Raw genomic sequence first — 26,507 nt, 5'->3', positions numbered from 1 at the left:
AATGCACCATAAATATTCTGTAGGAAAGGCCTGAGAGGGACAGCTTGTATCCTGATTTGCAGATAGTGAGTGCAGAGGAAAGTGGGGCATGTGCTAAGAGATCACTGCAGCGATGCTAGAGTTTTGGCATTCACCCCTTCATCTGAGGGTAGGGGGAGGCAACCTTTGTGGCCATGACTCAGAGATCGTGAGCCACGGTTTGCAATTACTTGTGTACCTGTCTCTTGTCTCATCAGATGAAGTCTCATTTCTTTAAAGATATTGAAAAAAGGGAGATTTAAAATTTTTATTTTTAGATCAGTTAAAAATTAAATTTGGGCTCAAAATCTTTACCAAACAAAAAAATTTTAAAAATTTTGTTTTGGCTTTTGGAAAAATGTTCCATTTCAATCTGCCCAAGCTCTCGAGCCCTGAAAAAGTTTGGTGTCTTAAAAAATACTGCCTACAGAACACAATGTGTAAAAAGAGAATCTGTGCATTGTTTCTTGTCAGTGGTGCTAAAATCAACAAAGTCACATAACTTTTGCTGATCCACCATGCTACCTTTTAAGGAAGGAATGCAATTTTTGCTAATGAGCTGTTTTGGGCCAACAGGATCTTGGAGCTGACTGGTGCCAGAGTGGTCCCTGTCCTGTAGAGGTTGAAAGAGTGGAAGGGCCAAGTGCTTCATGCAGCCCAGAGTCCCTTCCTCTTAATTCAGATGCACACTCAGCTTTTCAGAGCTAAGCTCTCATGGAGTGCCACTGCCTCTGAGCTATGGTTTGGATCTGATGGACACCCCATTTTCCCCTGGCCTTGGAGGAGCCACTTGACAGGCTGGCAGAGGTGCTGGCAGAGCCAGGGGCCTGCATCAGGGCAGGTCCACAAACTCAAGTAGTGCCTGAGTAGTGTGTGTGATGCTCTCACTGGGAAGGGATTGCAGCGCCTACATCCAGCTCTGACCAAGCCATGGTGTTGCAGGGTCAATGCTACCAGGTACCTGCGTGTGTTTTGAGAACAACTTCCTCTTGGCTAAGTGTTCTGCCCAAGGATGCTCTGGGAGCCCAGAACACCATGAGTGGGCTGCAGGAATTCCTCTGGGGTGAGGGATGGGTCCTGCCTAATGAGATCAGAGGACATCCTTTTCTTCTGGTGGATCTGGTGGCCACAGCTGACAGTGGTTTGTCCAAAATTCCACTGCAGCAGCCTGAAGGGATGGTGGCTATTCCACAACCTCCACATGGGAGCAGGGTCCAGGCACAACTGAGGAAACACTTCTGTTGCACTGTGTGGGCCATGCTATCTGACCTCCTATCTTTACTCTGCCAGCAGAAACATGTCCTCGAAGGTGACAGGAGATGTGTGGGAGAGGGTGAAGAAAGAGAGGGTACCCCAGACCCCTGGTCCAGGGCCAGAGGGAGATGGAAGACATTCTACTGTCTGCTTTTGTGGGGTTATTTCCATGGAAGTCCTGTGGATATTTGACTAGAACCCATGTTTCTGTGGCTAAGGAAAGAGCAGTGCATCAGGCTGTCTCTGCAAATCTGATTCTTCTTCAGGCACTGTGACAAACTATACTTTAAACCACCTTCATGTCTTAATGCCTGGTGTTTGTTCCTTTTTTGTGTGTTTTTTACTGCTTTAATAAGAGATAAAACAAATGCCCTGTGTTGTATTTAGATCTTAAACAGTCTCAGCCTGTCTGTGTGATTTTCTAGGGAGTTTTCTGGCGAATCATCATTAAGATCTGTGTTATTTCCCATTTCACTGCTTTTGACTTTACAAATCTAAGCTTTGGAGGAATTTGGGAATAGGGGTAAGCAGCTGGAGTTCAGGCGGGTGTGTTCCTCTCCCTGCAGAGCTCTGCTCTTCATCTTCCGTCTCGCACTTCATTGGAGCTTTGTGGCAGCTTATAGAGAAAACAAAACTGTGCCTGCCCTCCCTGCCAGGCTGGAAATCCCATGCTGGTCCTCACAGTGCAGTCATGACAAATGCATGGCTGTCTTCTGGGTGCTTGGGGAGATGTAAAACCATGTCTGCTTGTCGCAATGCTCACGTGGTGATTTGTTGGTTTGATTCCTCAGGTCGCGAGCTGGCAAGTACAACCCTCCCAGGATACCCTCCACATGTCCCTCCTGCCGGACAGGGCAGCTACTCCGCTCCAGCGCTGACAGGAATGGTGCCTGGTGAGTCTTCAGAGAAGGGGGGAAAGAAAACATAAAAGGAAAACAAATAGCATTTCAGGACAAAAACACTGTGTGCTGTAATGTTCTGTGCTGTGGCAGAAGCCACACTGCTGAAGGGTAGGTGTGGAGTGATCCTGAGTGAAGTAGGATCAGGTTCCCCAGCAGAGGAGGCTGCATAACCTGCAGAGTACCAGATTAAAGTGTTGGCACTGAAATGCTGAAGGAGCTCCCAGACTCCCTTCTGTGGAGCCTGGAGATTGTTCCATATTGAGCTGTGCCAGGCTCTACTCACCTGACTCAGCTTTTGCTCTAGCTGACCTGGTTTCTCCCAACACTGTCCCTTTGTGCTGCCCCAGCAGTGAGGTCATTGGCCCTGGGGCCTGGACATGTCCTGACCTCAGACTTCCTCCCTGCAAACCTGACTCATGGGGGCATCAAGTTGTTCACAGGACACTATATTTCTGTGATTTTCTTCCCATTTTGGAACCTAGCCGTCGGAAATGCCAAGTGGCACGAGCCAGCTGGTGGCTACTGCTTCCCTGTGTGGCAGCAGAAGCAGAGGTTTTGTGGGTGCCTGGGGTGGGCAGAGCAGGTTCTGCAGGTATGTCACATCACTGATGCCAGCCTTCAGTGCTGTTTGCTGCAGATCCCTATGCAATTCAGAGTAAGGATGGTGACTTCTGGGTGCTGGCAGAAAGGAGTGGTGGGGCCAAAGCACTTGTGTCTTTTCTGGGGCATTACCAGTTCTTTGGCAGCAGCTGCTAGGATGGGTTGGCAGAGCTGCAGGATGTGGGGCTTAATGGTACTCAGCCAGAGGAGGTGCAGTGTAGGTTCAGTGATGTAGAGTCATCTGAACTGATTTTCCCAGGTAATAGATTTTATTTTTAACTACATATAGGCTTGTGTGACCCATTATATTGAATAACTGCACTGTTCCTCTCACTGGTTCCTTTAATAACAACCTTCTGCTCCAGCTAGTGTGAAGGTCAGCTGCAATTCCTGTAGGTTCTCAGTCTCATTTAAGTGAGAATTTGCTAACTAGCATCCAAAATGCCTTCTCAATCCTTCTTTGACTCCCGAGCTTTGCAGGACCAGTTTTAGAGCCTTGCTAGGGTAAGCACCACAGTCCCTGAGGGTCTGAGAGTAAGGCAGGTGACAGACCCAGTCTGCTACCATTTGCACATCCCTGCTTGTTCTAAAATGTCCAAATTGTCATGCACAGACGTGTTTGTTGTGCCAGCACTCAGGGATTCATCTCACAATCTGCCTCTGCCTTGTTCAATTTTTAGAGCCTTTGCTAGAAATGTGCTTCCTTGATAAGATTTTTAATCATTAGCCATGAATTTCTGCTTGTAATTAAGCAATTGTGTGAGTTAAGTGGTTAGAGACATGGGAGAAATGTATACATGATAACACATAGCAGTGTTTTGTTGCATGCTTGTTGCTACTGCCGTTGCCCCTGCTGATGTGCGTAAACCCAGCCCTTACCACGGTGGGTGTTTGTTCCACACCTGCTGGGGTCTGCAGCTTGCTTATGTGGTATGGGAGATCTTCACACTCCCTTGCATTTGCAAGATTTGTGGATTCAGCTTCTGTCCTTATCTTTTCCCCAGCGCCCCATCACCCACCCCCCCCCACTTCTCATCCTAGCAGGAGCACGTTTGCCTCCTGCCAGCCCCAGACTCTTGCCTATCTTTCTCACAGACAAGGAGGTACACAGGAACCTGTCTCTGCTGCATCTCCGTGACTTGTTCAAACACATGCTCAAAATTTCACATTTCCTTCCTATCCTGCAAAACAAGGGTCTTGCATATCAGCAGTGAATTTCCATTTTTATGTGTCTTGTCTGCCATGGCAGAGGATGAACTATTTGAACGCTTTTCTCTGAAGGAACCAAACAAGCAAGCACATGGTTTGATTTCAGTCTGGAGCTTTAGGGACTGACAGCTGGCATTGCTCGAGGCTCCCATGAATGTGTTTCTTCGCAGGACACTGTCCCTGCAAGCTTCTCCTGCCTTTTGATGGCTGTCACCCTGTAGAATGGAATGAAGGGGAGCTCTCTGAGCTGTGCTGAGGTGCCAGCACCCAAAGTGCTCTGATGTCACTGAGCACAAGTGAAATGCCACAGTGGGCACAGATGGGTAAGTAGGTGGGAAAACAACTGGCTGGCTGGTCAGGCTCAGGGATAGTGCCTAATGCCACACTCCAGGTGGGTGCTGGTACCACGCACAGAACTGCAGGGCATGGCTAGAGTTCTCTCTTGGTTCACAACTTCATCCACAGGCCCAGGGCATTCAGACGATGCCAACCTGCATGATGCCAGCAGTAGGTTCCAGAGCAGGGCAGTGATGTGGAGGCATATAGACAGGCTGGGGAGGAGCATGAAACCCAGCAATGGCAAACCAATAGATCCTGCACTGGGAAAAGGACCACTTTGCAACAAAACGGGCCGAAGACTGTTTAGTTCCTGGAGGGGCTCCAGGGATGAGGCAGACTGAGAGCTGAGATCAGTCTGCCATCTGCACTGGTCGTGAGAATGGTCAGCATCATCCTGGGCAGGAGCTGGAGGGAAGGAATTATCTGCCCCTCACTTGGAACTTATGGACTCACAATGGGAATAGTACTGGCTTGGACCCCCTTAATAGAAAGAAATAATTGGTGGAAGTCAAAGCAAGCAAGATGTAACTGGGCATGACAAAAGTCTCCAAACTTTTCCTCCAAGAGAAGGGTGCAGTGGTGGAATAGGTTGTTTAGAGGTTGTGCAGTCTCTATGCTTCAGAGTTTTCAAGGTCATGTTGCATGAAACCCTGATTATTTTGCCCTGGCCTTATTGCTGATCCTGCACTGAGAAGGGTCTTGAGACCCTCTGAAGACCTTCCCATCCTGAAATGGCTGGTCATTCCATGACTCAATGTTTCAACTGAGGCCCTGCTGGAAATGTACTGCAGAAATTTGTATGCTTCTGCCTGATGATGTGTGTAGGGATAGAGTCAGGAAGCTGTTCACAGAGGGAGATCAGGCTCCTCTCTGTAAAGGAGTGGTGCCAGCAATCCACACTTCTGCTCTAGACCCAAGTTACCATTAAATGATTGACCTGTGAATCCGACTTTGACGCTGGAGAGAGTCCTACAGACATCTTTTCTGTCATAGGGAATATCCTAATGTCTACACAGGGAATGGGAAAAATCACTTTACACATTCCTCTTCCATCCTGTGACCACAGTCTCACCCTGCAGCAATCCAGTGGTACCTTCTTCCGGCCCCTGGCTTGGCATCCTGTTTGCCTGTGCTCTGTGCCCCATGCCTGACTCACCTTTTCCTCTGGGAGACTATTAATGACAGGAGGAAGGTGGGTAGAGTCGACATAAGATTGGTGACTATTGGTAAATATTCCTGGACATGCTGGGAGCATGCATCAACATTGACTCTATCATGTGGTATGTCATGAGAAGCCACAGGACCCTAGGAGCAACCATCAGCCTCACCTGGGGAAGGGGACATAGCAGCGCCTGGAGCAGCTTGCACAGAATGAACACTTCTCTTTAACTCTCATCGTCTGGTGCCTGATGCCTTGAAGCATGGAAGTTTATATTCCTTGTAAATGTCTACTGCAGCTCTCTGTATATTTTCATTATCTGTTTAAGGCTTTAATCCATTGTTGGTTCCTACTAGATTCATGGCTTCAGGGGCACAGGATCCCACAGGTTACTGAGATGCTGTATGCAGAAATTATCCCCAATAATTTGATACTGTTGTTACTATTTGTTTACACTGTGACTGTGCCCCTAAGGTGCTGTTGCTTTGAAAATATGGAGCAGTGTTTCCCCAGCAGCCTTTCCTTTCTGGGGCAAAATCTCTGGGGAAGAGCATGTGGGAGCAAACTGCATCTTCTCCACCCCGTCACATACTCACAATGTGACACCTTGTGCCACCTGGCTGTGCTTGCCCCGTTACAGAGATGTGATCCCAGGGCTGTTTGCTTCTTTGGATGGAGATGGTGCGGTCTTCTGCTTGCAGTTTCTGCCTCCTCTGTTCCTTTTACTGCCTCACACTTTGCTTTGGTTGTTCAGCAGAAGCAAGCTAGATGCACACTGGGAATGGAATATTTGCTCTGTGGCCAGTGTGGGGGCCTCAGAGCCCTTTCCTGATGTGAAGTGTTTGAACAGAAGTGCAGCTTCTGAAGCAGCTGCTGGCTGGTCACAGAGACCGTACAATTGGCATATTTCCTTCACCTCTGGAAAGCTGGGCGTTCTCTCCAATGCTATTCTCCTCAGTGGGCTCTGCTACCCTGCTGACTGGAGCTGGCATGGTGACAGGGACCAGTGCTGCTTGCCTGGAGTCTTTTCTTGATCTTTTGTAGCTTCACAAACCACCAGCTTGTTTCCAGTCCTGGATCAGGTCTCTCTTCACAGATCACTACTTGTGTCTGTGGGTCTGCTCCCAAGATGTATCTGAAAGTCAGTGTTCTCCCATGTGTGGGGCAGATGGTGGCCATCAGCAAGGGGACAGAGGGGAAACATGAGGAGTGGTGCAAGAGCTACAGTATGTGCACCTGCTTCAAGCTACCCATCCCAGAAGCTGTGTCCCATTTCAGTCCCGACGGTGCTGGGGCAGAGGGGGTTGCAGCAAATTCATGGCTGAGACAAGGGTTTGGACAAACCACACCTGTGTCCACCAGCATGTGTATGCCCTTGCCATCGTGCTTATGATGCTGCAGCTGAGCTGGACTAAGATCTTATGCCAGTAGCGACAATAACTCGCTTAAATCTTTATTCCAGTTCTTGCGTTAGAAGTGCTGGGACAGCAGCCCCTGTTTCCCCTCAGTTTCTGCCCCGCCCCCCCATTCCTTCTTCCCATCTCCAGGGCTGAAGCCCCTGCTCTGCGATCCCTTTTCCCCTCCCTAGGGCTGCTGTTCACCCCATCCCCTCCTCTCCTGGCAGGCTCTGCATGCTGGGTGACAGGAAAGGGTAGACTCTCCAGAATAGTGATGCTGAGAATATAGTCATTAATGGGACTCTTGAAACCCAGATGTCCTTTCTGAACACCGGTAATTTGTTTTTAATGAAAAACCATGCAGTGACCCTGAACAAATGAATTTCCTTTATAAGAAGTCTATGTGCAATTACCCGACTAAAGGGACCTGAAAACACTGACATTCAAAACTGGGCTTTGAAAAGAAAGGCATAAAAAATAGCAATACTGTCATTAGCAATCTTTTATCTAGGAGAGGATGTTTGTTCTAACATGTGACAGGGAAGGAGATGATGTTGCAAACAAAACATGTGGTTTTCAAATGCATTTTTTCATTGTGGCTGGCAGGTATTGATGCTGAGCAGCAGTAAGGTTGTATGACTTCTTCATGTTGGGGCTATTCCTCACACTGAGTCTGCAAGGGATAGCACCCTCCCTCAGTCCGCTGGCACCCGACCTGCAGCAAGGGGTTTAGGGGGCCAGAATGCCAGCTTCATGCCATGCAGGGGTTAGGAGGAAGACATTTGGATGAGTAGGACTACCAGGATCCAGTCTGTAGAGACTGGTGGAATTCAGATCAACTGGCACACTGAAGACTTTATTCACAGTGGGGTTTTTTTAGTTATTGTTTTTTGTTCTGGCTCTACCTTTGTCGAAGTTTTGCAACAGCATGTTGTAATTTCATGACAATATTTAGGAAATAACAGAGAAGCAGCTGAGAGATAAAATGCCTAAAACCAGGGGCAGAGAAACCAAATTGCAGTATGTGGGATGGCAGAGGGCATCAGTGAACCAGGTCCTCCTCTGTTGTACAGCATAATGCTGGAACTGCTTGGTTACTTGAACACTATTCTGACATTATTCTGGCCAGTGATAGTGAAAGGAGATTATGTCCCTTTATGCTAGATGGACCTAAAGCAAATGAGGAATAAACCTTAACAATTCTTTGGTGAAGCAGAAAGTTTGCAAGTTACCTCCTCAGAGCTTGGAAATGACTCCCAAGTGTGCCATCTGTTCTATCTGCTTCATGCTGCTGTTGTGGCTGGGATGGGTATATGTGTTTGGGTTATAGGCACTTGTGCCTTTTTCACAGCTCATGCAGCTCAAAGTCAAATACAAATGTCCCCTGGTGCACCCCAACGACAACTTCAGCCCCTGCTGATGCACACAAAAACACTCAAGGCTTCAATGCCACAGTCAGAAAACCTGCTACCAAAGGACAGAAGTGCTGATGTGACCTGCTCTGGTTAAGCAATTTTTTTGTGTTTTTCCCCAAGTCTGGGGGGTGTTCCACAGAAGTGTGTCTCCACCCTTTTATATTCTTAGAAGATAAATCCCAGAGAAGTTTCATCACCTGTGATGGAGTATGTGATGCACCATCACATACATCTTGTGGCAAATTGCAAACCAGCTGGCAAATTATTCTCTTAATTAATAATGAAGCAGTTAGGTAAATGGTATATGTTTATCCTCTGCTCATGTACATTTTGAATGAGGGTCTTCCAGAATCTTGGACGTCTAGAGAAACATTTTGGTTCTCATCTGTCAGGAATGTAATTACCGTGCTTTCACAGAATATAGATAAAACCTATATTGCTTTCAATATGATGTTGTCAGATATTATTTCATTGAACTGACTTAGAAACTATAAAAGATAAAATGCTGGAAAGCCTACAGCCTTTGGATCTACTTATCCACCTTCCCATCACCTGGGGTCAGTTAAGTGCTCTGCTCTTTACTCCAGCTAAGGATGTGGTTTTCAGTGTCCCACACGTGGCAAAGGCAGACCACTCTGCTCTGCTGGCCCTCTCTGCTCTGTCCATAATTTCCACCTTATCCTGTCAAGGTGAGACATTGTCCATATCTAAACATGAGTAAGCAAGGTGAAGTGTGTATAAACAAAGAAGTCTGTATTTAGGAGTGAGGAGGAGGAGAGAAAACATATTGTATTGCTCCACTCTTTGGAAATTTCTATGCATTTGTAATAACAAAATTACCATAATTTGCTCGTTAACGCAGCTAGATCAGTCAACCATTGTTCCAAACATGCAGAGGCTGCCTCTCGCTCTGGGTCTGCCAGTGAGTTAAGCACGGTAAAAATTAGCATGCAAATAGCCCTAATTCGGCCGAGCTGTCAGATCCGCATTCAGCTGCTTGTTCCCTTTGAAATCCCTGACAGGAGGGGCTCAGGCAAGCCCATCCTCCAGTAGATCCAGCCAGAAGAGTACCGAGGGGCACCTCCTGAGTGACAGTTTGGCTACCTTCAGTCAAATCCATCTATCTCGTCAGCCAGCAGTGGTGACACCGGGGGCTGTGGGCTGGGGTGCATCTTCCAGCCAGACCTCCATGCCAAAACTGCCCCCTCCCCACCCCAGGATGGTGCCAGGGTGTGGGGCTCCAGAAGCTTGAGTGATGCTGCCTGTGGGATAGGGGAGTGCTCTGTTCAGATACCAGTGTTCAAGTTAAGCTGCTTTTTGGATGAAAGAGTGTCAAAGTTTGGGGTTTTTTAGTATTGAGGGATGGAGACCAGGGCTTGTGGTAATTTCTTCTGGAGCCTTAGCTCAGCCTTTGTCTGTGGCCACAAAGCTCATGGAGCATCACTGCAGAGGATTGTGCTCTGGGGAGTGATGGGATGCTGCTGCCCCATATCTGCCTATGGGCCCTGAAGATGGAGGAGAGAGAGAGAGGCATGCAGCTGGTGGCACAGGGCTCTTTCCTGCATCTCCAGAAGGGAACCATGGGACCATTCCCTCTCCAAGGTACCACCGGGAGATCCTGGTGGCATCTGGGAATGGTTCTCTGTTAATGATCATTCAGTGTTACAGGTCTGACATGCTGCCCACCTTTAAGCAAGATTGGTGGTTATAAAAGCAATAGTGAGAATTTAATAAATCTTTAATTGCTGGTTTGTTTATTTTCTTTTAAGGGAAGGTTATGTCACTAAACATTTTTCTGTCCTCTGCAACACTGTATTTGTGAAACCCCTTGTGCTGGCTGCTACAATAAACTGCCCCAAAATATCTAGAGCCAGAAATTTAAAGGTGATGTGTCAAAATCAGTAATATGCCGTGTAGAACCTGGCACATGGGTCTGATTTTAAGAGTTTGCCATATGCAGGATCAATTCACCCCTACCCAGGCAGCTCCCAGGGTCTTCTCTGGGCACTAAGGACACGCCCCCTGCATGCAGAGGGTGCAGGGGCACTGCAATCCTCCTTTGCAAAGGCAGGAGTAACTTTACAGAGAGTTTGCTAACAAATCATTGTTCTGCTGGCTGTCAAAGACAGCAGTTGCAATGGCTGCCCAGGTGATGCACCCCCAATGTGCTGGCTGTGACAGCTTGGGTCCAGCCAAATGTGGCATGCCAAGGGTGAGGCACACTGCTGCATCCTCTGCATTTCATGGGTTCACTCCTGTTTGCTCTTGATTCTTCATTACAGACAGCTGACCTTTGGTGAAAACACAATAAGGAAAAGGTAACTGTAATTAGAAAGTCATGACACCTACATTAGTTCTGATTTTGGAAAGTTCTGGTTTGGATTAGTGTAGCAGAGCTATGAGACTGGTAAGACATTGCACAGGTTGTCCAGAGAAGCTGTGGTTGTCATATCCCTGGAAGTGTCCAAGGCTGGGTTGGAGAGGCTTGGAGCAACCTGGGGTAGTGGAATGGCATAGTGCCTGTTGTAGTCCCATGGCAGGTGTTGGGGCTAAATGAACTTTAAGGTTTTGTCCTACCCAAACCATTCTTTTATTCTGTGATTCTGTGATTCAAGTGCCCAGTGTTCTGAGCCTCACATGGTATTGCCTAAGAGCAAGGAAGGAACAGCTAGAGCTGACTTGGGCTTGCAGGGCTGAACTCAACTGCCTTGCATGTAGTGTGGTTTCTCAGAGGAGAGAAATAGCCATGTGAGAGCACACAACACAGATTATAATTTCTGAGCATTCTGTTTTTCGTGCTTGTGTCTCTGTTATGTTACATCAGCACAGAGAGTTAAAAAAAATTGGAGATTACAAAAGTGTCACAGTTGAGAACAACAAGTTGTTGGAGCTTTGAGCACTGTGAAGTGCCCAGCATCTGTCAGGGCTGCCAGCTGTAGCTCAGGCATCAGATGACCTTACATGTGGAGTGTGTGGAGCAGCCAGACCAGCCATCAAATCAATCAGGTAGTTTCCAGATAAATTGTGTTTGACAATGAGCAAATGCTGAGATCCCCAAAGTAAGCAGAGTGGAAAGCACTTCATGGCCCGGTGTGCCCATGAGCAGGAGTGTGATGTGGCTGCTTTTTTTCCTGTCATACCACACGCAGCATCACAGCTGGTAACAATGATGGGGAGAGTGAAGTCTGTGTTCCCATCACATCTGAGCTCCACAGCCCAACTGTCCAGTGCTTCCATGTGGTGAGGGTAGGGATGACGTGTTTTCTTTCCTCCTGAGCATTAGACCCTGGCTGGCCCTGCTGACATTTTTGTCTGAGAGCTGGCTTCTCATTTGCCATCCCCAGTTGGGGTTTCTGTATGCTCTGAGTGACGTGCCTAGCTCAGGGTGACAGGGGTCAGTATCTGCCCAGCTTCAAGGTGTCGAGAAGTTGGTCCTGCAATAAGAGGGTCCTGCTTCCAGCATTTTTGTGGCCAAGGGAAGGCTGCAGACTAGATTCTGAACCCAACCATTCCCAGCCCCCTGAGCACTCCCCTCTGCCATGGAAATATGACCGCTGTAGAGGTTTTGGGGGACTTCACAGCCATTCTCCTGCAGGATGTTGTTCATTAATTCAGTCTTTTTCTACTTGCTGGTCTTATTTTGTAAGATGGTAGGTTTGACTTCTTTATGATTGTTGCTGGGAAGGGTTTGCTTGCATTTAGGACTGTTTAACATAGAACATCTGCCCTGTGGTAAACTCCAGTTCTCAGAACTGATGCCTATGGCACAAATTGAAATTAAATACTTTGATAATAAAATATTCTCTTCCCAGGATTTTCTAGATTCCTTGAGACTTTATCAAAACAAGTGAAAATGCTTAGACAGTACAATAGATTACAGTACAGTGCAATTCAATATAATGTGATCAGTGCAAAAGAAATAAAATGGGGTAACAGAAAGAAAGCAAATTAGGTGAGAACTGTTAATCAAAATTATATACTGTAGTAAAAATGAAGGAAGGTGCTCCAAGAACTGCCCCTTTTCTACAGCAGAAATTTCCTCTGAGAACACAGTTTAAAGCAGAGGCTGTCCACCTGTTTGTATTGGAAAACTATTGTGTGGTCAGCTGTGTGAGGCAGGTGTGAACCCCTGGAGAAGGGATGCAGGAGCTAGGAATTTGAGGATGTGTCTCCTGGTCAGGGGATGCATGTTCTGGGCCAGGAGAAGAGACAGTCTGCATGGGGAAGTGAGAAGTTTCCAGAAAGAAGTATGTGTTCATTTGTTTCTGTCAGCAAATATGGCACTGGGGCACTTCAGATCAAAATAAGTCATCTGTCTCTTATGACCTCAGTGGGTTTGGAATAAGACTCTGCACTGACTGTAGAGTAAGCTGGGAATTTTAAATGTCATCTCCTCAATTCCTACGTAAAGAGACTAAAACCAGCACCAGCACTCTTGTGCGTTGGAAAGGACTTGCTGTCCTTTCAGCGGTAGATGCATTAAATCCTGTCAGTCTTGGGTCCTTTACTCCACCAAGTTTGTCACAAGTAACTGCTGCTTCAACATGTTTTACTCATGGGGAGACGTGTGCACAGACTCCATGGTGGGACGCACAGTGCCCAGGTGGGAGAAGGCCTGTTTGCTTTGTCTGTTGAAGGTGTGGGCACAGGGTGTTGGTGCAGCCCCATCTTTTTCTCCTACCAGCCTTCTTCGGCATGAAGAAGCCATCTCAGCTCAGGCTAGCTTGTCTTTGATTCTTGCACATTTACTAAAGTCAGGAAACATAATGCCAGGAGTCAATGAGGAGTCTGGTCCTGGTGAGGTGTGCACTGGGCTGTTGGGAGCCATGGGTCCCCTGGGGCATGTGCCATGACAAGCTATGATGTCCTCAAGCATCAACTTGCTATGTGTGGGAGGAGACTCCCTGCCATCCCTTCTCCACCTGTGTCTTCTCTTCCTCGGCACCATTTTTGGCTGATTCAACAGGACCAAGTCAGGCTGAGCAGCTGCAGACATTATTTTGAAATGGCTTAAGCTACAAAGCATTTACCAGAAAAATGTTCCATCCGTGATGCCAGAGGACTGGGCTGCCCCATTACCAGAGACCTGAGAATGGCTGACAAGATTTTTTTTTCTGCATTTAAAGGATGACTGTAATGTGGATGTGGTGTAACACCAAAGAAGTGCGGTAGAAATTAAGTGAGAAACTATCTGTCTTCTGTCACTCAGGCATTCATTTGCATCATCTCTGGTGTCAGAAAGGAGACCTGACATCATCTCTTCTGAGGATATGTGTCTGTGTTTCAGAGCTTGCACAAGCTCCCCACAATGACAGAGTGGGGAAAGCAGACCCTGCTAGTGTGCTAAAGCCCCAGTCCAGGGGTGCATAAAGCCTGAAGTCCAGCTGGAAACCTGGTCTTGCAGAATAGCTGAGATGCTGAGATTCTGTGTGGCTTAGCTTGCAGAGCTCATCCATGCAGGTGGTGAGCACAAGAGACTTTTCCATCTATCCAAAGTGCTGCCACCTTGGCAGAAAGGGCAGGACCTGGCCCTCTCCTGGAGCTGCCGTCCCAGTTCCAGGTGAGCCATGGCCAGTCCATGATGGAGTCTGACACAGCCACCAAGGACTGGGGCACCAGAGGAATGCATGAGGCTGTGCTGATGCGGGAGGATGCTCCCTCAATCATGCAGATGCTTTTCTGCCCATGTTGCCACACCTGCATTGGAATATAATTGAAGACAGCCTCCATATCAGCAGCAATGTGCATGTATCAAGCTACCAAAATGCTTTATTTCCAGGCTTTACAATGTTCACAGTCTATGTTACCATGCCTTGTAACCTTACATCTTCTTCTGCTGTGAGATAAATTATTTGTGTTTCCTGGAATTAACTACACATTGCAGTGTCATTATGATGACTGAAATTATGGAAAAGGCTCAAGTCAGGATGAAGCATGGAGTGGAATATTTTCACCTGAACCAAGTACAATATTTCTGCTGCCTAGTTCAGAGACTTTAATCCCACAAGGTACTTCTTGTGACCTTTTACACCAACTTGTGATTGGATGAAACCATATTGCAAAACTTACTTTCTCCGAGTCAGTTTTTTACCCTTTCATCCCACCTACACTACCAAGTTGGTCAGTCTGGAGCAAAGAAGGTGAAATGGTGCCTGCCCTGATATGCTACAGGGCTGCTTCTACGCAGGTCAGAAGTGCCTAGGCACATGGCATGGAGTGATGTTCTGCGTGGATGGATCCCCTGTGCTGCTTGTCCGCTCCACGACCCTTGTCCACCCTGTGCCACTTGTCCACTCTGTGCCACTCATCCACTCTGTGCTGCTCATCTGCCACATGTCCCTTGTCTGCTCTGTGACCCTCATCCACCCTGCCCCCTTGTATACTCCATGCCCTGCATTCTCTCTGTGTCCTTCTTCCACCTTTACCACTCATCTGTACTCCATACAAGGTGCAAAGGGGCTTTAGGAGGGTTGCAGGAGCCCCACAGATCAGGCTGCAGGAGAAACAGTCTGGTATGAGCAGCTGCAGCAAGTGGACAGAGCAATAGATGTTCCCAGCCCTATATCTGGCAGCATTGGTAGTGAGGCTCTGCACATGGCCAAGTGTGGCTTGCTGACCTTGATATCACTGTTGGCAGTGCACCTTCTTGTTGCTAGCTCCAACTGGGATCCCAAGAGTCTGCATGCCAGTGGCTGGTGGAGAGGGGAGATGACTCTATAGTGGCAGCTGAGAGAGGGAAGGGGCAGACCCCTCATTGCAATTAATTGCAATGCTGTCTTACATCCAGATGAGTTGGGCAATTGTCCTCCAGTATAGAGAAATAAATCTCTCCTAATGCAGTTCCAATATGGTTGCTCTGTGGCACCACCTACCTTTGTTGTATTAAAGTTAAATACCTTTGTGTACAAAAGTTTAAAGTGCATAGCTAAAACCTATGTGCTTGCAGTAATTGCAGATGTAAATCTTTTTGTCGTCCTGCAAAGACTAGGTGAGGTATTTCATAAATATGTCAGAAGCAGCATTAAAATTTTATGGCAGGCAGCACGGGTCGAGAATACTACAGTGACTTCTCAGCAAGGTACGTCCACCTTAACCCACAACTCATTAGTCATTGATGGGATTTCTGTGCCTTGTAGCTTCTTGGAAATGCAGTAGTGTTACAAAAATCTGCATGTTACTGTTTTCTTACAATATGACAGCCCACTCAGAACCATTAAAATACTACATCTTTGACCAGTGTTGGCTAATGTAAAGATAAAATAAGGGAGAAAGACTGGCCAAACTGTGTGATCATAGAATTATATATAACCTTCATTAGAAGTTAATTGGCAGTCTTGATGGAACTGGGAACTTTGGAGAGGTGCTCTCTGAATGTGACTGAGTGCCTTCCAGGCACAAAAGTGATAACTTCTCCTTGGCTGACGTACAGGAACAATTAGCCAAAGTAGGGGCTAATTTCATTTTGAAATCACATGTGTGAAAATTCAGGGGATGGCTGCTCCTCAGCTGCTCTCCAAAGGGTTAATGGCTGCAAGATGGGACGGACATGGACTGATGTGCTTTTGCTGTGTGTATCATAGATGATTATAAGTGATCTATTGATCCACTTACAGCAGATCAGATTTGCCAGTGGAGTTACAAGCCTGCATATGTAAGGAGCATGCACATATCTGTCTGTCTGTGTTGGCAGGTCTTTGTTAGTATGTGTGTCTGTCCTTATATGTAGGGTGTGTTTCTGGATGTGCACCCTTCCTGCTGCAGTCCCTGACATCCCAGGAAAGGGCTGCCTGGTCCCCTTGCCAATGGCACCTGCTGTGGGAGCAGACCCTGGGTTTTGCCCCCAACATTTGTCAGGTGGTATCCAGCTGAATTGCTGTGATAGTCTGTGGATAAATGAGCTTGAAGTATATAGTTTTGTGTATTTATTTGTATAAATTGTAGCTTATTGGGGGAAAAGAATAGTGGGTTGTTCCTCCTGCTTTTAGGATAGAAAGTATTTCTAATAAAGTGTTCCTCTGTTTAGATTTGTTTAAGGAGGGCATTGTAGGTGCTTAGCAGCAAAAGCAGAGTCAGGCTTATACCACTGGCCCTGTAATTAACAGTTATTGCCACATTTTTTGGTAGTTCTTCCTACGGGCAGAATACTATCTAATTATTAATACAGATTAGTAGCACTCCCTAGGAACCTGTGAATGCCAATGACTCAGGGTTGGCCTGATGGTTGCAGCACATCACAGCTCCAGACACTGAGTCTTGGCTAAGGGTGGATGAAATGTTCAATGTAATTTTGTCATGTTGTGTTAAAGAACATGGGTAAAAGGCTTACTGCTCTAAGGACTCACTGTCTGTCAGGGTTTGTTTTCATTTAAGATCAATAAGTAAAGGTTTTGTTCTGTATAAAAAAAGTTTTACTTGAAAAAGTAAAAAGTGAAAGTGTTTGTGAGGGCTGTTCTTTTGCTGAAATCTATTTTCTATTCCATCATCAGAATATAAAAGGCTAGGGGTGGGATATTAATTGTAACAGAAAGCATTTTCATTTTTTCCGTTATTAATGTGTTTTTCACTTCTTTCCTGTGACAATAAATAGATTGCTGGATACAGGGCCAGGTAAGTGTAGGTTCAATGAGTAGAGCAGCTTCCCATTTTGATGCAGAGGATCTCGGGTGTGTTGAAAAGCAGCTTCCTTTTTTTGAAACTACTTACTGAAGAGGTTTTCCAAAATTATATTTTTCAGCCCCCTTGGAGAACATTTCTTTTTATTAAAGGTTCTTCCCACCACAATCGGTGCTAGCCCAAGTTGCATGTGAGCTCAGGGGGCTGCCATCATTTGTGAATCTGCTCAGATTCATCTGATGAAGATGCATCTCTTCGGGGTGGCATATGCATTGCCTACAGGAATGGGCACAAAGTGCATCTGAAAGGGGTGTATTGGCCTCCCAGGCTGCCAGATCCTTCCAGGGGGGTCTGACTGCAGCATCCATTGCTGCATATTGGATGTGTCATTCATGCTGGCATAGTTTCTGGTAACACAATCTTGAGAAAATTCTCCAAGCCTGCCCTTCAGAGACTCATTTATGAATCCCACCAGCTTGTCCTGGATGTTAGCTGGTTATGACCTTGAGTGTCTTCATTGAGACGAATTGGGTGGATCATGAAAGGCTTTTGCTAGATACAGTGTATTTTCCTGCTCAGCTTCTTCCCCATGGAATGCGGTTTCTGAAATACCTGCTTTGTTACAGTAGAGCTGTGGTTTGGGAATTTCCCATTTTTTTGGTACTTCTGTAGCATGTAGGCTGCTTGGTCTAGAGGAGACAAGTTAGCAACCAAGTGCACTTGGTCTGCAGAGCTGAAAGCAGAGTGATCCGTTTCCTTCCTCCTGTGGAGCTTCTGCACAAAGAGCACATGAGGGACCAGGAGAACACCTGGCAGATAACTGGTGGTTAGCCTGTGGCATGCCCTGGGTTGCTCCCAGGGCGTGCCACATTACTCCCCCACATTAAATGCAGCTGATATTTTTAGATTAGAGCAATAATATCTCTGATCTTGCTGTTTGCTAATGAATGTTGAAATTAGAAGAAAGTCCAAGATTCAATCAAAAAAAAAAAAAACCCAATGATAAAAATTACTATGGACTTTCCTTCAAAGGTACAGTTCTTTCTTCTTTTCAAAGTTACCGTTAATTTACCATTGAGATTTTTGGCTAAGTTTCTTTTTTATTTTTTAGCCTCATTGAACTCAATTTGAAAATACAGTATTTCTCTGAATTTAAGAGGAAAATATTTGTTTGGAAACCAACAGTTAAAAAAGAAAAGCAAACCAAATCCATGACTCTTAAAGAAGAATTTTGTCTGTATTTTCACAAACTGTCCAAAATATGTTAGTGATGTAAAACAACTTATTTTCATGTGATGTTGAGTATCAAGTGAAAGGTTTTTCCCAGCTCTCCTGTTCATGGGGAAAACTTCTAGCGGAATGAGTCCTGTGAGCTTCAGAGGCACAGCTTCACAGACAGGACTGCAAACCTCATTCTCTCTCACCCTAAGCCAATGCAATGGCTTAGTGTGGAGAGAAAAGTTCTTTTAACTGAGGTGGAACCGTGCTTATCTTCTCTGCTGAGAGCCCAGACCCTTTTCCTGCCCTTCAGGGTCCCCTACACTTGTTTGTCCCTCTGATGTTATGTGAGCTGCTGCCTGAGCTGCTGGATCATGAAACTGTCTCTGGGACGGTGTTGGCCCAGGGTGACGAGAAGCTTCTGCTTTGGTTTATATCCTCCAGTTCAGGCAATGGCTGGCCCTGTGGCAGGCAGAACTCTGATGTAACAGATTTCCAGGCTGCGTTTGGATAGCTGCTGCCTCACAGAGTCAGCCAGTGATGTGTGGATGTGAACACTTGGCTCAGTGCAGTGCTTATGCCTGCTCCCCATGCAGTCAAGCATGTCTTTGCTTACCAGGGTAATGATTGTTATTGGAATTCACTGGAGAAATTTATGATCCATGTGATTACTTCCTCAAAATAAAACGATAGAAAACAAATAAAAGTCATGAGAATGTTAATTTTAAAAAGTTACAGTAAGATCCCCCAGTAGGAGGGAAAGGTAGAGGCACCAGGAGTTTGGGCTAACAGGGAGATGGGTTTGTCTGCAGGAAACCAAACTAGGGACAAATACAGCAGTTTGTTTTTAAACTTATCCAGAACCCCTAGAAGGAGTGTTGAAGATATTGCTGCTGTGGCCTAACTCTGCATTTTGTCCCCCAATATTATGTTCTTGTCTCTTAAACCATTGTGTTTATTGAATACCATTTCTCCTGGTTTGTATTATTTCTTTCTAAATGTAAGGGCTAAGTAACACATTGTCCTTAATGCAGAGCTTAGTTAACAAAAAGGCCCAGCAGTGGACATCAGTGGAGAATCGGGTGGCTGCAACTCAGGCAGGAGGGATGGCATGGCTGCCAGCTCATGGTCACTCTGCCTGTTGGGTGACAGCTGGGAGCTGTCATGTGGCTGTGACAGGGAGGAAGGCGCATTGCATACTATATCACCTGCAGATCCATCACCTGCGTGTTGTACTAGTAACTGTTACAAGCATCTACCCCCATGTTCCTGATGGCTTGTCTGTGTCCTAAATGCTTGTGCAAAAACCTGGTGTATGAGAAAACTCAGCAAAAAGTGTCCAAACCTGTGTCTGTCTGCATGTAGCTGGCTCCTTGTCTTGGTTTGAAAGACAGGTGCCTGACAAGTAAGGTGTGGACCTCCCTTGGAATGGAAAATATGACCTCCCACCCTGCAAATTATTTTTGATTATTTGAAATGACAGGCTGTCAGGCAAAGATAAAGGGAAAGGTATAACAGTTCTTTACTAAAATACATACATACATACATACATATATGTATAAAAAACAAGGCAAACAAACAACAACAGCAGTGCCAACTGACAGGCAAAGCCAGAAACCCAACCACAGCCTCTGTGGGCGGGGCCCCTTCCCCCGGTGCAGTTCCGGGCACAGCCGGCAGGGGGCGCTGCTGGCTCCCGGCCGGGCACGGCCCTGCCCTGAGCCCCCGCGCCTGCAGGGGACGCTGTGGCGCGAGCGCGGCCGCCTCTCCCTCAGGCCGTGATGGTGGGCGGGCCGGCGGGAGGGAGAGGAAAGCGGCTTCAAGAAAAGGGGATTCCTTGGCAAATTCATGGGGAGCCGCCATTCTCGGTGCCCCACTGGCTGGTGAAATGGAATGTGGCATGAACCTCAGGCTGGAACAGCAGAGGTGAGCACATCTGGAGTGGCAAAACAAAGTGTAGCAAAATCTCCAGAGCCATGCCAGGAGCTGTGGGGCTCTGGGCAGACACAGGGTGTTAGGTAAAGTGTAGCAAGAAGCCTGAAGCAGTGGCAGAAAACAGCAGAGCTGGGCAGCAGCAGCCAGGCTCCCTCAGGCAGCCAGGAGATGCTTCCTCTGGAGTCCCAGATTTTCCCCTGAGGCAGGTGAATAGGTGGTGAGGGTCATTTCCAGTGTTGAAAAGGTCCCAGTTCAACAGCTCTAGAACAGCCAGTTCTACAAGCAAAGACTTACCAAAGGTAAGGAGAAGTAGTGAAGGACAGAACTCTGTGGTTGTGGCAAATTCTCCCCGCAGCAGCAGCCCAGCACCAAGACCACAACTGTCGCCGCTCTGATCCTGAGAGTGAGCAAGCAAGTTAAGGCTGAGCCCAGTCCCTCACCCTTCAGCCAAATCTTGCATTGTCTGTGCACTTCCCAGTGCACAGAAGAAAGCCCCCCAGCTAAGAGATGGTAGCAAACTGCACCCTTTCCCCTCCTCCTCCCAGCCACATCTTTTGTCTCTTAAGTATTGCAGTTATCATCTCTGAATGATGGAAGGAGATGGCAACAAATGGGAGAAAATTCCCTAAGAAGAGAAAAAAGGAAAAATCTTAACCTCCAGCATTCTTGTTGAGCTGTACTAGCTCTGGAGCTTCTGATTCATGAGGTCTTTTGAGACTTCAGTGTTATACTTAGAAGTGACATATGAAACTCCTTTGCAGATTATTTGCTCAAATTCTGCATTTCAGTCCAAAAGTACCAGCAGCTGGACAATAATGTTTGAGTAATCTGCTGTTTTCTGCTGGTGTTGTCACACAGTCCCAAGACTCGTGACTGCTGTGTTTCACAGGCTGCAGCCAAGTACTCTGCATGTTGAATGGTGTAGTGCAACGACGGTGGTCAGGTTTTTTCCATCCTGGGAAGTTTCCACACCTTGGCTGAATATGGCCTCTGTAAGAGGTGGCCATGCTTTGACATGCTTCTGCCTTTCTGCAGGGCAGAAAGTTTTCAATTCTTCTCCTGCCCCATGCCCAGTACTGGTACATGGATGTGCCTGCACCCTTGCCATTCCCTGCAGCAGCAATTCTCTAAACCCACAGCAGTGTGACAAACATGGTGATTTTTTTCATTTGTCTCTTCATTCTTGAGATTTTTACACTCATGCTTTTCAGTTTCTCTACAAATCAGAAAGAAAATTTTCAGGAAAGCTTACCTTAAACCCAAGAAGACTGCTAAACATGAGTTGACAGTCCCCAGAGAAAAAGTGCTGCAGAGTGGACAGTACTGTTCTGCAGCCTCAGAAGATCCATCCACCACCATCAGACTGTCTCTGTCCCACTGTCTCAGGGTGGAATGCATCTCCCAGGGCTTGCCACTGGCTTGTAGCAGCAGTGTTATTGGGAATCAGTCTTTGTTCTTTCCCCTCCTTACCTCTGCTCCTTGGGGGTTGATGGAAGGGTCTGACCCCTTTGGGGCTACAGCCATATGTGGAGTGTAGAGTCAGGTTTGTGGCAAAGAGGTGAGCTAACTCTGGCAGGAGTCCTTTGTTTTGTGTCTTTGTGTTTCTGTGAGGTGAGAACTACTGAGGAAGAAGCTTACTATTTCACATGAAGGAGGGATATGTCTGATTCCCACCCTTTCTTCATGCTGCGGCAGTCAGCGTGCACGACATGCTGTGTGTGTGTGCATCCTTGGATGGCTGATCGGTGGTGTTTGTTTTTGAATGGGGCGAGGGCTGTCTGCTAAGAAGTGCTGTCAAGAAGTGTAGTTGATGGACCTTGGAATATCTGGTGAAATTTGTGAGGCAGTCATGCAGTGTTCATTCATCTAGCTTAGTTTCACTTATGGCTGTACCATTTGTCGGCCCAAGTCCTGTGGTGGTAATAACAGGGCTTGAGATTTTCTCCCCCACTTCTCCTTTTCCCCTCCCTTCTTTCATGTTTCTTTCCTCTCATTTTCCTACTTGCCCTCCTTCCCTCTCTCTCTCTTCCCCCCCTCCCGCCCCCCCCTCCCCCGGCAAGGCTGATGGATATGCAGAGTATGTTAAGAAGCAAGCAATACTGTCACTGAGCTGATGGTGCTCAGTGACTCCTCGAGCTTCTGGCTGGTCTGTACTGCAGGAGCTTGACACCCTGACCACTGAGGCATAAAAAACAGAGAATTGGAAGCCTCAGCCTGACAGGCACTGGAGCATCCCCCTGAGAGGGTCCACGATGTGTGTCTGTGTGTGAGTGTGGGGAGGAGGGCAGTGGGGATGGTGGGGGAGGAGGGCAAGACAGGAGAGGATGAAACAATGAAATGTCAGCCCATTCCCACCCACAGCCCTGCTGCAGCAGTGATAAACGTTTGGAAAGTGCTGCTGCCCACTCCATGGCGTGCACAGCATCAGCATGGAAAGGACTGGGTCTGTGCAGCTCCAGGAGAATAGGAGAGGGGAGGGAGAAAGGGATGCAAGGAGGGAAAAAGGGATGGAGGGAAAGAAGGAGAGTGCTGGGACAGCGGAAAATGAGTTGTTGTGTCGTCCAAGGGGCAAATGCTCCCCCTTGGGATGAAGCTCTTGCAGGCATGCAGCAGCTCACTGTGAGCTTTATTTCAAGCCTGGGGGGCTCCTGGTGCACGAAGGACAAGACAAGCTGTTCTTGTGCCCTCTGTGCAAACAGCTCACAACAGGGATATAGATCTGTCCTGCTGTCCTGTTCACTCTGTCCCTGTGTCCATGCACTGCACAGCTCTCAGGGAGGATGTAGCAGCAAGACTTGGTCCCATCTGCCTTTGTGTGTCATGTCAGTCAGGCAGCATAGCTGTTTTCTGCAACTAAACCAGGGCTAAGCCTTTGAAAATATCACTTCTTTGTGGAGAGGAAGAAATGCAGCCCCTGGGGAAGGTGGTGTGCAATAGCCTTGCTGTAGAAGTGGCACCTACAGGATGAAAGGATTTCTATGTGCCACAGATTGGCAGGAGAATGTCACCATGACTTCAGGACTGGGAAACATCATGACTCTCAGAAGTGAGGTTCCCAGACAGACTGCTGTCTATGTGATTTGCAGACTTGGGCAAACACCAGAAACAGGTCTAGGCTGGAGAAGCTGCCGTGCCCTGCAGGAGAGAGATGGATCCCTGGTGGAAGGCAATGGGGATGCTTTTGCCAGTGGCTGCAGTATGTTGAGTGGCTCCTAACATCTCTTTGGGCATTGTCAGCTTTGCTGTGCCTTACTCTTTTAGAATGAGCACTCTGACAGAGGTAACCTTCAGGCATTGGGGTCATCTGTCATCCACAGGGATGGGAGCAGAGGAGAATTGTAGGTACTGTGTACTGTGTAGGTACTGTATACCTTCCCAGCCCTGGGAAGAAAGGTTTGAAACAGCTTAAATTTTCCTGGCTCAGGGTGAATTAATGCCATTCCTTAGAGGCAACAAGGAAAACCTACTCTGAGCTTGTGAAGAGTTGTTGTTGGCACAGCAAGGTGTGCTGAGTGTGGAAGCACTTGCTGCTGTAGACTTGTACCTTCTCTCTGTGGAAGTTGTGTTGAGGAGAGAGAGTAGGATGAACCTGGTAAGTGTGGTCTCATGGGTTTGAAGGGCTGCAGAAAAGAAACAAGGAAGAGATGCTAACAGACACCGTGGCCACTCACTGGCTCCAGGTTGGGTCTATGGATTGTATGGGACAGGGGTGCAGAGCCTGAGGTGCACAGGACACAATGTCAGGGGTCCACTGCCTAGCTGGGGTTATGGCAGCTCCTGGGTATGGGTATGGGGCCGTGGATATGCCAGTGCCAAGAACCAAAGTAGGCAAAGGTCATGGCAAGCATCTGCTGTGGCCTGTCATCCCTCAAATCTTACCTTAGGAAACATACCCTTTCTCCTACTGTGATGTGCTGTGCTGTGCTGTGCTTCTATATATTTACATGTGGGAGAGGGTGAAGGGAAGGAGGAAGAAAGAGAGAGAGGAGGAAATCTGTAATTCAAGGAGCATTTCCTAATAAAACAGCAGCAGTGTTGGTATTTGTGTAGTGGAGAGGCCAGGTCAGAGCCCCATGGTGCAAGGCTCTGTTCTGAAGAGCTTGCAGCTGAAGTATGAAGCAGGTGACATGTGAAGAGAACAAACAGATGGGAAAAATGGGAGCTGATGATAAGATAAATAGCCATAATTTTTCAAGCCTTTTTTGTGCCTTTGTCTAGAGGGTTTGAATCCATCTGAAACTGATGCAAACATCCATCTTGGGTTACGGTGTTGGAGAAATATCTGGGACCATGACCGTGTTATCCATGAAGGGTATCCAATATCTAGAAATTGGCTGGTTCATCTTCTCCAGTAGCAGAGACTGTATCTGGACAGCCCTATCCTTGTATTATGCTTCTCACCTGAGTCCTGTAGGGCTGGAAAGGAAAAGGCCAACCCCATCAGTGTGTCCCAGAGACTTCTCCTTCTCTCCTCATTTCCTTGCTCCTGCAGCAAGTTCAGGAGGCCTGGGCTGCAGCACAAAAAGACACATAAATAATGTCTGAACCCATTTATTTAATAATTTACCCACCCATATTCCTCTTCCTCAAGGCAGAGTGTTCACCAGCACTTTTACAGTGGCTGTCAGTAGAACAGAGCACACAATAGAGAGCCCCTTTACCCCAGAATGGTAACTGTCATCTCAAATCAAATGACCTTTTATTCTGTCTTTGTCTCTTTAACTTAGGGAGCGAGTTTTCTGGGAGCCCATACAGCCACCCACAATATTCAACATACAACGACTCCTGGAGGTTTCCCAACCCTGGACTCCTGGGTAAGTGTTCACTTCTGTCTTGAGAGATCAGTGTAAGGTGTGCAGTGTTTGTCCAGCCCTGGGGTGGGCAGAATGCGTCCCAGCTTGTCCACAGTTATGCTTAGAGCCAGAATGGGACTGCAGGTCGCCATTGGGGTGCACAGCGGCTCTTTGCCAACCAGAATACCTGGCCTAAACGTCTGCTTCTGATAAAAATCCTTTCAGAGACATAGGATATTGCTGGAAAGCAGGGTCATCGTTTTTTTTGAGGATAAGGGACCCTGTCCAGACAAAACTTGCAGTGCCAGTTTTCTTCCAGCCAATTGTAAGCTCCACTGCTTCCTGTGCCGTTGCTGCTTGCTCACACGTGTGCTTTGCATTTTTCCCTGATCTAGTGTTGCGTTTGCTTCTCAGTTGTATGTACGCCTACTTCATCTATCCTCAGCAAGGGACCACTGGTACAGCCTCACTGATGCCAGCATGGTCCCTATGAGCAATGGGAGACAGAAGCCCTGTAACTCCTGCAGGATCATGGCCCTCATGTGAAGGATAAACATAATCCATTTTACACCCCGTCAAAAGCTGGCCCACTTTGACCTTATATACATGTAGCATGCAGTAATTAGAATTTTTCCTTGCATAATTTGCATGGATGAGGTAAGTAAAATACCAATTAATTGTCATCTCTCAACACAGGAGTAGCATGCCTTAGAGATTTCCAGATTTATGGATGACAGGGCTGTTACATGTGACCTCCAGCAGCGAAATAATTTTGAATTTTTGTCGTACTTTTTTCATCCACTTTCTTTGTTTTAAGTAATTGAGTCCCCATGTAATTGAACCACCCAGGCTGTATTCATCATGGTTCTTGTCCTTAAACAAATCCTTCGGGAGCAATAGACAGCCTCTGCCTCTCATGCTATGGTGCTGGTATAATGCTGTTATTTGCTGTGCCACATTTAAGGGTTTGTTAGCGCTTCCATCATAAATCAACAGACGGATCTTCAGCTAATATGGATGGGCATAGCTGCACAAAGCCAGGGGAGTCCCCATGCTCAAACCTACTGTTTCCATGGCCACAGCCAGCGGTGCTGGCAGAATTTTGGTTGAGCAGCATGGGGGAAATGCTTTTGCCAGAGGCAAGAGCGTACGTTGTGCTTTCTTTATTTCTCATTTTGCAACTTCTTTTGAATCAGGAAAGCTGCTTCAGCAATGCTCTGCATCATCGATAGGCCTGGGAAGCCAGGTTTTCTGTAACTTTTAAAATTTTCCTTCCAAAGTGTTAGAGAAATTGGCATGATGGTAAAAATAAATGACAACCCAGCTCTCATTCTGCTCCTCTGCATGAAGACAGGGCTTTTGGAGAGGCTCCTGGGCTGTTTACTGTGTTCCTGCCTGTGGATATCTACCTTCATGAGGAGGGTGTGCACACTATCTGGAGCCATCTCAAAGCCATCCCTAAGCAATCCCACAAGTGTGGGCAGTGGCCCTTCCATTCTGTCAGCAGCAGGTTGCACCCATGGCCTGGTCAGCTCTTTATCTGAGCTGATGGGCCTACACCAGCTCCGAGGATGCTGTCCAGGGTGATGGGCAAGGTAGGTTCCTGTGATGCCCTGAAGATGCTGGAGATGGGTGGGTCTGGGTCAGCAGAAGAC

General features: G+C 47.1%; 1 protein-coding gene across 1 annotated transcript in view; it reads left to right on the top strand.

The window, feature by feature from the left end:
* Positions 1 to 26,507, top strand: part of PAX5 (paired box 5) — a 134,111-nt gene that overhangs the window by 99,457 nt on the left and 8,147 nt on the right. The window contains exons 8-9 of the mRNA XM_063423147.1: positions 2,064 to 2,165; positions 24,787 to 24,873. Coding sequence (XP_063279217.1) covers positions 2,064 to 2,165; positions 24,787 to 24,873 — 189 coding nt within the window. The remainder of the gene's footprint in view (positions 1 to 2,063; positions 2,166 to 24,786; positions 24,874 to 26,507) is intronic.

The sequence above is a fragment of the Prinia subflava genome, chromosome Z (assembly GCF_021018805.1).
Source record: "Prinia subflava isolate CZ2003 ecotype Zambia chromosome Z, Cam_Psub_1.2, whole genome shotgun sequence".
NCBI classification, from domain to species: domain Eukaryota; kingdom Metazoa; phylum Chordata; class Aves; order Passeriformes; family Cisticolidae; genus Prinia; species Prinia subflava.
The sequence above is the reverse complement of the archived record's forward strand: the minus strand, read 5'-3'. Positions and strand labels throughout refer to the sequence as shown.